The 12,239-nt window shown below is 39.8% G+C and overlaps 1 protein-coding gene across 1 annotated transcript in view; it reads left to right on the top strand.

Annotated features, from left to right (window-relative positions):
- The window catches only part of CDC5L (cell division cycle 5 like), a 37,444-nt gene that overhangs the window by 12,933 nt on the left and 12,272 nt on the right, over positions 1-12,239 (top strand). Inside the window, exons 10-14 of the mRNA XM_050894830.1 lie at positions 724-886; positions 2,322-2,486; positions 4,106-4,186; positions 4,548-4,793; positions 7,461-7,658. Coding sequence (XP_050750787.1) covers positions 724-886; positions 2,322-2,486; positions 4,106-4,186; positions 4,548-4,793; positions 7,461-7,658 — 853 coding nt within the window. The remainder of the gene's footprint in view (positions 1-723; positions 887-2,321; positions 2,487-4,105; positions 4,187-4,547; positions 4,794-7,460; positions 7,659-12,239) is intronic.

Raw genomic sequence — 12,239 nt, 5'->3', positions numbered from 1 at the left:
GACATTTAACAATATGTTATCAGTTTATTATAATGAGGTTTCACATAGTGATGATAATAATAAGTTGGCAGCAGAAAACTTGTGACTGTATCCAAGACAATGTCTGCACGCCCTTCATGTGGTAGGTTGTTGGGATAGAGAACAGTATTTCTTCCCAGCCTAGAGGAGAAGCAACTGAGGCCCACAAAATCTAAGACTTAATCCATCTTGCCTAACATTAGGTGCTTAAAATTAATTATTGTAATGTAATTACTCCTTCAATAATCAGTGAAAGCAAAAGAGGCATCTTCAGAGTGATTCATTCAATTGTAAGATGGGACAGCTGTTAAGCCCGATGAATTCAGAGTGAATGACTTGCCACAGGTGGTAGGGAAATCAGAGCTTGCAATTAAATCCTGATTACTGTATCCCAGAATAGTGCCTGGTGACTGGATAATCTCTTCTCTCAAAAGTAGCAGTGGGAGTTTGTGTTGATGTAGTTCCTGAAACTTCTCTTAACATAATGATGTGCCTAGATTTCAGCTTGACAGGTCCTTGGTTACACCTTGACAGGTTTAAGCAATTTATTTTTTTAATTCTCCTAATTGCATATTATAGTTTCACTGCCTCCCGAGGAAAAAAGTCTAGATTGAATTTATTAATGGTATTTACATAACTTTCAGACTTTCATAAGTAGAGCTCTTTAGGGAAAAAAATAAATGACTGTATCCACATTTCCTCTAGAACACCTTCTCATGGACCAGAAGGCTTAACTCCTCGTGGAGGACTAACTCCTAAACCCGTGGTTGGTACAACTCCTGGTAGAACTCCACTGCGTGATAAATTGAACATCAACCCGGAAGAGGGAATGGCAGATTACAGTGACCCATCTTATGCAAAACAAATGGTAAGAAGTACTTAAGAAGTGGAAATCAGTGCTCTATTAATTCTCAGGATTTTTAATTCTCATCTCCTGAACAGAATTTTATTTTATAACAAAAGCAAGTGTTATTTCTACCACTTGTCTACAGGTCTGTACTCATCACCTGGTAAAATCAAATCTTTATTTGAAAGAACAGAAATCTTGCCACTTAGAATGGCTTTGTGTGCTCAGTAAAAGCACTCTAAAGCTATTTGTCAAAGAAGAGATCGTTAAATTTCAGTCCTACTTGTATCTTTGAAGCTGAGCAGGAAATACATCTCAAGCAAAGATTCATTTTTCTTGCAATCCTACGCAGCCCTCAAATCCCTCATCATCTTGACTTCCTGATTTACCTACAGGACCTTTTCATCAGTCTGTCGTGGTGACAACATTGAGCTAAAGGAGTTTAATTTTTGCCATTAGGAGCACTTGGTTTTGAGATGTCCAGTAATCTGAGTCCCATCCAGATTCTTTCATCGCCTTTGGCAACAGATGGTTCCATTCTTGGAGATTCAGCCAGATGTACCCTGCCAATTAGACACGGTATAAAAGGGCACATACCTAATAGGTAGCACCTTGGGAACTCCTTTTATGTGGCTGATTCTGCAGCCTTAACTGTGGCTTCGGATATCTCCCACCAGAGCTATTGACATTTTTCGTTTTGGGCTAGCTGAGGATATCCACTTCAAGTTTTTGGCATGTTCTTCTCACAAAAATAACTCTTCAAGTTCGGAATTTCAGATTTCCTCTTAGCTTGAAGGACAAGGTTTATTTGATGTCCTTATACTTACTTTGATTCTGTCTTAGCCTTTTTATAGTAAAAAGGCTTTTTGCTGCTAGAAGGAAAACTGGGGCTTCAATTTCCTGATGGACTCCAGTGGTTTCCAGATCTGGTGCTGTTTGTCTCATTTTTGTACTGTGCCACCATCCCCAGATTTGTGAGGGACTGCAAGGAAAAAAGTTGCAGTTGGGCTTGCAAATACCCCTGTGTCCATCGTCAGTGTGGACACATTTTCGCATATTTTCAATTTCTTGAAAGGTATTTATGTGGGTCTCGGCTGTTGTACTGAAACTATTGGGAGATGAAGGTGCCATGCTGTTGTTTTACTTGAGTGTATTTCAGCCTGTTTGAAGATTTCATTAGCTAGCTTTAAGAAAGCTGTCTGTTGTTTTTTAGTATCAGGGTTTCTGTGCTTAATAGTGCTTAAACTCTGGGGTGGTGGTCTGTAGGCCAGCCTGGATTAGTAACATGCCTCTTCTGTCAGACTTCAAAGATTTTGTTTGTTGGCTTTGTAGCAGACTAAGATGGCCAGGTGATATTAGTTGTGTATTGTTCATGTCTGTTAATGTTAATGAATTTGATTGTATTGCTCCTTAGTGCATGAATCCCGAAGCATTACATCTTCTGTTATTTCAACAGGAGAGAGAGTCTCGTGAACATCTGCGCCTTGGACTCATGGCCCTTCCTGCTCCAAAGAATGACTTTGAGATTGTTTTACCTGAAAATGCAGAAAAAGAACTTGAGGAACATGAAGTAGATGAAGCCTTTGTAGAAGATACTGCTGATATAGATGCCCGCAAGCAGGTAGGTGTGTGTGTGATGCGGATAGTGCCTTTTGTTTAAAATAAAATATGTTCCTTGTATGGTTCCCATAGTTTCGTACCTGTTTAGTGGAAGTGGTACAGCTTCTACAGGATAACGAAGTAAAATGTACCTGTTTTCTGTGCTGCCATCAGAGTATACACACACAGAGGCTAAATCAGTTTTCACTCTGAATCCTTTTCTTAATTTGTTAATGTTATGTATCACGTCATTTTCTACGATGAAGTCTCTAAGAGTGTGTATGTCCTACCTCCTGTGTTTGTCCCCCAAATATAATTAAAATATAATTAAAAGCATTTTTCTACGGAGGCACGTGCTTGATTTTAAGCACGTGAGAATTGTGCTTCCCCCCCCAGCTTCAGGTTATTCTCTCAAGGTTAAAAGTTACTGTTTGTGAAATATAAGACAGGTATGTACAAATTCAGGCAGGTCGGTGGCACACAGATAGAAATCTGCCATGCGGTGAATTGGTCCGTTTTGTATGACTTGTACCACAGGATTACCCAGATAGCCAAGTTGTCAATGGGTCCCTATTTTTTTGTTTTGTTTTGTTTCAGAATCAAGGAAAGCTGGATAAAGAGTTAGCTTAAATTCTGCTGATTAAATAGCTGTACTGGCCAGTAATTAGAGACACTTTACATTTTTCTGTTCATAAGAATAGTCTCTCTTCCATTTATTGCTTATCCTAATTTTTGTGATGCAAATCTGTTTTTGTTAGATACCTTCAAATAAATGTTTTTTTGGGTTCAGAGGGGTTTTTGCCAATGACTGCTTTGACAAGTGAATAAAATATTTAAAAAAATGCTGTGCTCTGATATCTTCTAATATGATAAGCATTTCCCAGAATTTGATTTCTAGCATGTCCCGTTTGGGGAGGAATACATTATATACATATATATGCATGTCTTGTGCATACACACTCTAATAAAAAGTCTGAATAAATACAGATAATTTATGTGTGTAGAGTAGAGAAAAGAATTTGAGTTGTAATATCATACAAGGGAATAGCATCCTGCCTTTCAAATGAAGGCGTGACATGGCTGGGATTACAACATGGAAGATCTTGGTCGTTGTTCCTGAAGTTTTAGACAACACTGCCTTTTCATGTTATTTATTGCCTGAAAGTGGAATGTAAGGAGAAATCTCATGTTTTTACACTTTCACAAGTATTGTTTTAGTGAAGTAGTTACTTTGTGTCATTGAAGAGGACAAATAGAGTCCTGGCTGCAAATTTAAGAGTCTGTCTTTTTCCTGGTGGATTTCATGTCTGGAGAGTTAGAGTGGTTTTGAAACTTGATGTGGAGAAATTTGTAAAGAACGAAGGCTGCTGGGGTTGAGGCTGAAGGAGAATTTGATGGCTGGAAATGACTTTTTAGGATACCTCTCCTCTCAGAGTTAGTCTGCTGTGCTCTTCCCATTTACTTTAGAGGCAGTAAATTACGATGTCATCACATTGTCTGGCTCTGGCTTCATTACATGAAGTCTTTATACTTCAAGGAATCTTTGCTGCAGTAATCAATTAGTTTTTATATTACATACATTTCTAGGAAGCATCCGATTGCATCACAGTAGCTGGAGTAACACGTAGCTTTTTTGTCTAGGCTCTCCGAGATGCAGAGCGTGCAAAGGAACTGAAGAGAATGCACAAAGCTGTTCAGAAGAATCTACCACGGCCCTCAGAAGTAAGTGGAAACAAAATTCACTTTTAAGGAAAAAAAATAGAAATAAAGGTTTTAGACTGTATTTCCTCCTATAATAATGGTGAAGTAGATAATGAGAGAATGAAATCTTTATTTTAGTATGCTGATTTCAGCGTTACGGGAAACTTGCACGGCAGAATTGTGATGAGGTATTTCGTATGCACAAATGAAAGCACAATTGGGTGTTCGGGTTACTGTATGTGTGTCACACTGCAAGGGATTTTGACACCTGTTCTGTATGGGTTAGCTGATACATAAAATTCATACCCAGGTGGAGGTATATGAATTTAATGTGATCTTTGGTGTATATGGTGTTTATGAACTTTTTTTTATTCCTGGTCAGGTTAATGAAACAATACTGAGACCCTTAAATGTGGAACCACCTCTAACAGACTTGCAGAAAAGTGAAGAGCTAATAAAGAAAGAGATGATTACTATGCTTCATTTTGATCTCTTACACCACCCATTTGGAGAACAGCCTAGTAGTAAGAAGGGGAAAGGCCCAGGATTTGGAAGCAACAATGCAGAACATATGGCTTACTTGGAACAAAATCCTTACGAGAAGTTCTCCAAAGAGGATCTCAAGAAGGTGAGAATTGCATGGCCTAATTACCAGTGACCTAATGTCTCCTTATGTCATGGTCCTGTAATCTTGCAAAAAAAGGCGCATTCAAGCCTGCACAGAATTTAGTTGGGAGATCTGCAGAGGGTTGTATGAAGAGCTGTAAGGATAATTTAAGTGCACGTTCTCTTTTCTGTGAGCTAATGTTAATCTAGGCACTCAGCAGAATGATGGATGCTGTATTTGTCCAGAGACATTGTCTTTTAGATACAATTTTGAATGTGTTGTGATTGCTTATCACTTTAAGTAAGGGTAGGAGCTATAATACCCCAACAGTTACCAAATTCTATCTTGCTGTTTCTGGAAATTGATGTTGAATCATTGAGACTTTACCTAGGTGTGATACCCACCTTCTGCTGCCTTTGTAGTTTGTTAATCCAGAATTACTAAGCATTTTTTTCGTAGCAGTGCAGACTAAATATGACAGTGGTAGCCAGCTTATAACTTGGAGCAGCAAATCAAGTTGTTTAATTATGCTTGTCAAGCTTGATCCAACAGAGCTGTGCTAGTGGAGAGCCTGCTGGGCTATGGCAACTGATCTTAAAGCATACCTGGTTAAAAAGCGCTGAATAGGCAGAATAGGTTGTTGCTGGATGAAATGAGTAGGCTGTCTGGGCACTCTGTCCTGTTTTGCATTGTAATCCCAAGTTAAATAGCAGTCCCGTGCCAAGGGTTCCGGTTCGGGTTGTTCATTTGTTTAAGCAGCTACAGATGTTGCCTTTTGCTGCCAAGTGACAGATAGACAGTTCAGACACACAGTGCTGTGGTTAGCTCTTTCAAAGAGTTTCACCTGTGAAGTTGTGCCAGTAACCTTTGACCAAATGCTTACAGGAACAAAAATGAGTGAAAAGGACAAATCACATGCCACCAAGTGATCTATTTTATGCAGACTCCTGCTATCTGAGACTTGCATTCTGACAATAGCTGTGGTATCTATACACCTAAATCCCATATTACTTTAAAGTGACTCTAAAAATATCCAAGCAGATTTTAAATCCGTCTCCTTGACCATATCTGACCAATGAATCAAGAGCCTAAAATGAGAAACACTGAACAGTATGTACTTCCAATTTGCTGTTAAATGAAAAATTATACTTGAAGATTTCTGAGCAGGAGAAGTTAGAGATGGAAAATACGGTTAGATCATGAATTTCACTGCCCTGCCAGTGTCAGATTGTTCCCTTAGGAACACTCTCTGAGTGCTTTCTCTGGTTGTTTTGAAGTGCAACGAGAATTGGGTTTTCTATCACTTCCCTTAGAGACTATTACACAGTCCAGTAGTTTTTGTCTGGAAATTTTGTCTCCTAACTGATGGGCAGAAGTTTTTTTGCATCCTTGCTCCTGCTTGCTCTCTAACATTCAGCGTAATATTCCCTCTTTGTCTAAAATCAAATTCAAAGCAGGAAGTTTTCCTGTCTCTGCGCTCTCATCTGGGGCTTGTTTATTTTGCTTTATTTTTTTATTTTTTTTAGAACATCTTCCTACTAAAATCCCTTCATAAAATGCTCCTTTTTTTCCCTGATGTGTAGTGCTCTTTTGGGCAGGATTAACAGTGGTGCTAAGCACAGTTTGCTGAGCTTTTAAAGCTGTGGAACTGTGGGTGCCACAACTAAATAGTCTTAAGTAGTTCCTCACAGTGTACAAATAGAGGCTAATAGAAAGTGAGCCTTTATAAGATTTAGCTTTGTCAGGTGTGGTTAGAGTACTCCTATTTTATCTGTCTTGACCATTGAGGACAAGTAATTAATTTTCCTTTCCTCGGTATCCCTGGAATCATCTAATCTGGTGATACCTGAATTACTTCCTGGGCAATACTATTATAAAACATATGCCTGCTTGCAGTGAGATACCTACTGCTGATATGGAAATTTCTGGTGCACGTATAAATCCTGTTGAAAGAGAGGACATGCACTTCTAACCAATAAAGTCCAGATCGGCAAAGATATTTTAGTTTTTTAGTTACAAATGAAATTGGAAGGACCTGGGTGCCTACGTAGTTTTGTGGGCCAGGCTCTTTGTCAGAAATATTAAGAGTTGTGAGAACAACATGAATCTTTTCAGTTCACTGTAAGTTACTTTGTAAACGAAACTGGAAACAGCAGAACTAGTCGTTCTCTAGCAACAGAATGTGTGTTAGTTAAAGTCAGAGTAGTGTTTCCTGCAGTGGAGCTTATACAGCTCACCCGTTAATGTTTAGAGTTGACTTTCCAGGTTGTGTGGAGAAGGGCAAGCAAAAGGAAATGAAAAGTGATTTTTGTTTCATAGAACAGCTGCTTCTGTCTGTACTGTTCTCCCTCCCCTCAAGGTCCTTGCTTTTATCTCTTTTCTTCTGCAGCAAGATGAAGTATCTAGCTGTGCCACAGCTTTCATTAGCTACAGCAGAGTGATGTCAGGTTTGGCCAAATTATATAAAATGAGGGATAGTTGCACTGTGAGTAGCCTTCTAGCCTGGGTTTCATTTGTAATCCACAGCATCTGTGTTAGATTTCATAGTTAGCTTAACCTGATGGTGAGCTTTTAGTATGAAAAGAGAAACTGCCCCCATGAATTGCACACTGAAGGATTGAAAAGAAGAGGAATTTTCTTGTATCCTGTGTATTGTAACTGCAGTTTATTTCTCATCATTTCCAACAGGCACAGGATCTACTGGCACAAGAGATGGAAGTGGTAAAGCAAGGAATGGGGCATGGAGAGCTCTCAAGTGAAGCTTATAACCAGGTGTGGGAAGAATGTTACAGCCAAGTGTTATACCTGCCTGGACAGAGCCGCTACACAAGAGCTAACTTGGCCAGCAAAAAAGACAGGATAGAGTCACTTGAAAAGAGGCTTGAGGTCAGTGTCACTTTTCTCTGCTTTTTGCACCTGCTTTTTTTTTTTTTTTTTTTTTAAAGTTTCTCCCCGTGTGTTTTGTTTCTTTTTTTCTGTGTAAGAGTTGCAGGTTACTTTATAAATCATTCAGGTCTTTTGGTGGGATTCCTTTGAAAAGGTTGTTGAGGCATTCTCCTAGGGAGTTCATAGATGTTCTTGAGGTGTTTAAATCGCCTTCTGTCGTCCTCCTTTTCTTAAAATATCCCTAGAGTTTTCCCCACACAGTTTCTCTTTGCACTATTAGCTGTAACACTGCTCATCTCACCCGCTTTATTGTCAATGGGAGAGAAGGTCAGGTTCTGCTTTCTCTTAATTCCATGTGGATTTTTTGCTGTTTTCTTAATCTCCACTATTAGCGGATCAGATACCTGGTCTTTCTAGTTTTGCACTTTGTCCCTGATAGTAGCCAGTATGAGATACTTCAGAGAAAGGTGCTTAAAAAAACCATCCCTGTCGCAAAACTCCTCAAGTTCTCTTTCCAACTTAAGATTTGGTTTCTCATTGACTGTTACATACGTGAAGGTCCAGATGGTCTTGAATTCTTGCCAGACTGGCATCCTCTGCCAGTTCCAGGGATTCCCTCCAAAAGAGAGAACAATGGATGTTTGTGATCCACTTCCACTTTATCAGGAAATAGTAGACTTCCTTATGAGTGCTTTTTAAACTCAAATATCAAGTTTGATGTTGTGCATTTGCGTGACTAATATTTTCTGCAAGTACAAAACGGCAGAGTTCAGAGAGCAACGTCTCACCGATGTGTCTGCATGCAGTTTGAGTGCTATGGCAGGGCGCTGGTACTAAGGGACCAAGAACTCAAACTACATCTTTTTCTGCTGAGTTGTAGAGTACGGCGTTCTCCAGTGTCAGCATGCTTGCACTGGTTTATTCGAAATGCAACAGTCACAGGCCTTAACTCAACGAGGCATTAAGATTTGGTAGGGTATCCTGTGACTGAGGGAGTTGTGTGCGGAGAGGAAATCATTTGAGGTATGGTGCTCTAAGTAGAAGGCAATCCAAACTGTTTGACACTGATTTCCCTTGCCCCATCCCTTCTCTAGAGTTTCACCCAAATACTCCACACAAAACACAAAAATATACAGCTTTCATGATAAAAAGTAGGCTGGTTTTAAATGGTTTCTTCCCACAGAACATGTTTGTTCAGACTTGCAGTAAGTTATTAACTGTTTTCCAAAATACTGTTTTAGCCTAAAAGTCTCTCTAAATTATGCAGGCATCAGATTTTTTTTTTCCATGGTAAAAGGAAACTTTTTTTTTAAAGTTCTTCTGTATTTAACATCAACATAGCTACTGTTGCTGGAAGTAAAACTCCTCAAACAGGTACTACCACAGAAATAACTTGAAAGAGAGGCCAGAAAGGCTGAATTTTCACTTGATTCATACACGTGAAGTACAGCGTGAATGTGTGTTTTGTAAAGTCTGTCAGTCAAGAATGTCATCTAGGTATAGACTCCACAGTTGTTAGTCAACCACTCGGGCCAGGACCAGTTCACCTGCACGTAGGCCCAGTAGCCGAGCGGTTCAGGATTAATGCCAGAGCACTTGTCGTGCTGCTGCTAACCCAGCAGAGAGCACCATTGCCCTGCCCAACGCTGCCCGCTCTCAGGCGCTCTCCTCTGCTCTGTTTTCACAAAACCAGTATCGGAGCAGAGCAGCAGCCAGCTTGCATGGCAGCAGGGGCTGTGCTGGCATCACGCCAGCAATCTGAGGGCTGTACCTAATTTGTGTACAAATGCTTTTGAAATTTAGATATCTTACGCCCAAAACTACATTAGAAGTGCATTATTAAAGTTGCAAAGTCAAACAGTCAAAGTTAGGGAATGCACAAACAGCCTGACTCTGGCAGCCTTAATTTGCCTATGCATATGCATTATGAGACAGTCTTTAATTTCATGATTACAGCCTAGTTTTTCCACAGACTCATTTACTGCACAGGGTGGATGGTACTTGCTTAATGAGTAGCTATTGAATATTTCATTTTCTCTTTATTTTTCAGTGTGTGGCCCTGTGTTTTTGTGCTGCGCACTATGGTTACTTCTGTGTGGGCTTTCTTGTGCTGTTGATTTCTGTTCATCTCCTCCCAATGTTTGAATTAGTAGTTGGTGGTAGTATGCTTATTAAGGATATTAAAGCAAAGAAAGTAAGGTCAAGTTATCCATTCGTCAAACTCCTGTTGCATTTGTTCATACTGTAAGTGCTCATTTCTCTGTAGTCACCAGACAGTCCCCAGGGAGCAAAATACAAATCGGAGATCTTGCCAAGACAAACAATTGGGTTGCATTTGCTGCCAGCATTGCATGGGACTCCATGGAAGATGGTTAACAAAATCCAGCTAGCTGTGTCTACGATCAGTTGTTGCGATCATGGGACTCCCATGTCTCACCAATGTAGCTACATCCCTTCAGATTAGCTGGGACCTTGGAGCACTGCTAGACAAGGCTAATTGCTTGGTGCACTTACAGTAAAGTGAGAGAGCAAGCTTATGTATGTGTTCAAAATACCACACACCCCAATTCCGTCAGGCACCCAGTGCCAGCAGAGCTTGCTGTGCCCCACAGCTGCAGGTGCAGTGGAGGTACTGCGCTGCCTTTCACAGCTCACTGTTTGTTGAGTGCAGGTGGACTCTTCGCAAAGTTAAATTTGAGCTGAAAATCTCTCCCAAGTGTGTGCAAAATGCAGTTTAGTGCAGCTCTGTTGGCTGACCTGTTTAAAAGGCCCTTCCTAAAAGCAAGATATACATGTACAGTTTTCGAAGTATAGGTCAGCAGCTGAATCATTTTTTAAATAATAAATAAAAAGCATAGCAGTTTAATGAGCAAACGAATATACAATGAAAAAAGCACAGCAATGATTTTTTTTTTCCTAACCCATTCTCAGCAATGGCAAAACCCACCTTCATTTTAATGTTTTTCCAAGGAAAATTGTCTGAAAGCAATATCAGTTGAAATAGATATTTTAATGAGAAGTATCAGACAACCTTAATGAAAAGCAGGGATATTAGCTCAGCTTTCAATACCCCAAGATGCTTGGTTGTACTCTTAACTTCCTTTGAGAGAAGAGTCGAAACTGTAAAATAGAGTTTGCCAGCAACAGAAACTGATGTTGGTCAGCTTTTGGGGCTGCTTCTTCCCCTTCATATTGCACTAAGATCATTAGGAAAAAACCATGAGAGTTTAGTGATACTTGCTGGAGACAGCTGCACATTGGGTAGTCACTGTCTAATACTTCCATATGGGACTGCTAATATCCTGCAGATCCTGTGCAAAAAAAGCCAGCTATTTCTAGTGCTGTCTTCGTTGCTCGGAGATTTCTGGGTGGATTGATGGCGTGGACAAACAGTCGTCTTTCTGTAATTGGCCTGTTTTCACTGCCTGAGTGATTTAGTGGTGGCAGCCTTGTATATGTTGACATGACATTTATCTTTCTGAAATTGATGGTGATATCACAAACAGATTTGTGCTGTTATTGATGAACTTGAGGAGGCAAAGTGGAGCAGTTGTGGAGAGCTGCTGTTTGGCTAGATACCCTGTCCAGGCATCATCAGCAGTAATGCACAACTCAGCAATAGTTTTAATATTGGAATGTACTGCTATGTATTAGTAATACTTTTCACTTCTCCTTTATTTTGAGGGTTTTGGACTCTTTGAATGTGTTACTTAACGTGGTTTAAGAGTGTTACAAGATTAGTATGTGAACTTTTTTGCATTACGGATGGGGAGTTTCAGGTCCATGCAAGTGAATCCCTGTGACCTCATTATGTGTCTGTGGTGCAGCTTAGATTTGCTTGAATGCTGGTGGAATTTTCTGATCTTTCCAGTAGCTTCTGGAAGTCTAGCATATTTGTTCAAGGCTAGGCTACACTGCAGAGCTAGTAATTTCAGAAATGGGAGTTTTCTGATGCTCACAGTTGCATTTAGTAACTGCTTCAGTTCTCTGCAATACCTTGTACTCTCTTCTCTTCCAAGCAATATATTTCTAAAGAGAAGTATTCCTACCTAAGGTGTATGTTAAACTAGGAACCTTATCAGATGAAATGAGATAGTAGAGGCATCTATTTAACAAGCTAGTTGCTTCCCTTCGTAGTTCATAATGTAGAAGCTTCCTGCCAGCATTACTTTTCCTTTGAAGAAGGTTCATAAAGTTGGCTTGCAGCGTACAAATATTTTTATTAAAACTGTGGTAGTTAACGTCATCATTTCAGTTGACTGCTAAATTACAAACACTATTGAAAGTCTACAGGGGAGGAAGCTCTAGTTACACTGTATACGCAAAGCATAATAAATTATTTATTCTTTGCAATATCCAAGATACACCAAGATGGTAATTTACCAGACCAAAGTGTCCATTTTTGCTTTCGGTTGCAGCCCAAGTCCTCTGAATTAATTTACATTGAAAACCAGTTGCTTAGCTGGAGTTTCATGGGTTACATGGTACACTCTGCTGCAAGGTGTATCACTAGTTTATTGGAGATTGTATTTTAGTTTCTCTCTGGTTTACATGCTTCTGAAGCTTGCAGTTTCTTTTGGA

The sequence above is a fragment of the Gymnogyps californianus genome, chromosome 3 (genome assembly GCF_018139145.2).
Source record: "Gymnogyps californianus isolate 813 chromosome 3, ASM1813914v2, whole genome shotgun sequence".
Taxonomy (NCBI): domain Eukaryota; kingdom Metazoa; phylum Chordata; class Aves; order Accipitriformes; family Cathartidae; genus Gymnogyps; species Gymnogyps californianus.
This window is presented reverse-complemented; position numbering and strand designations above follow the sequence as displayed.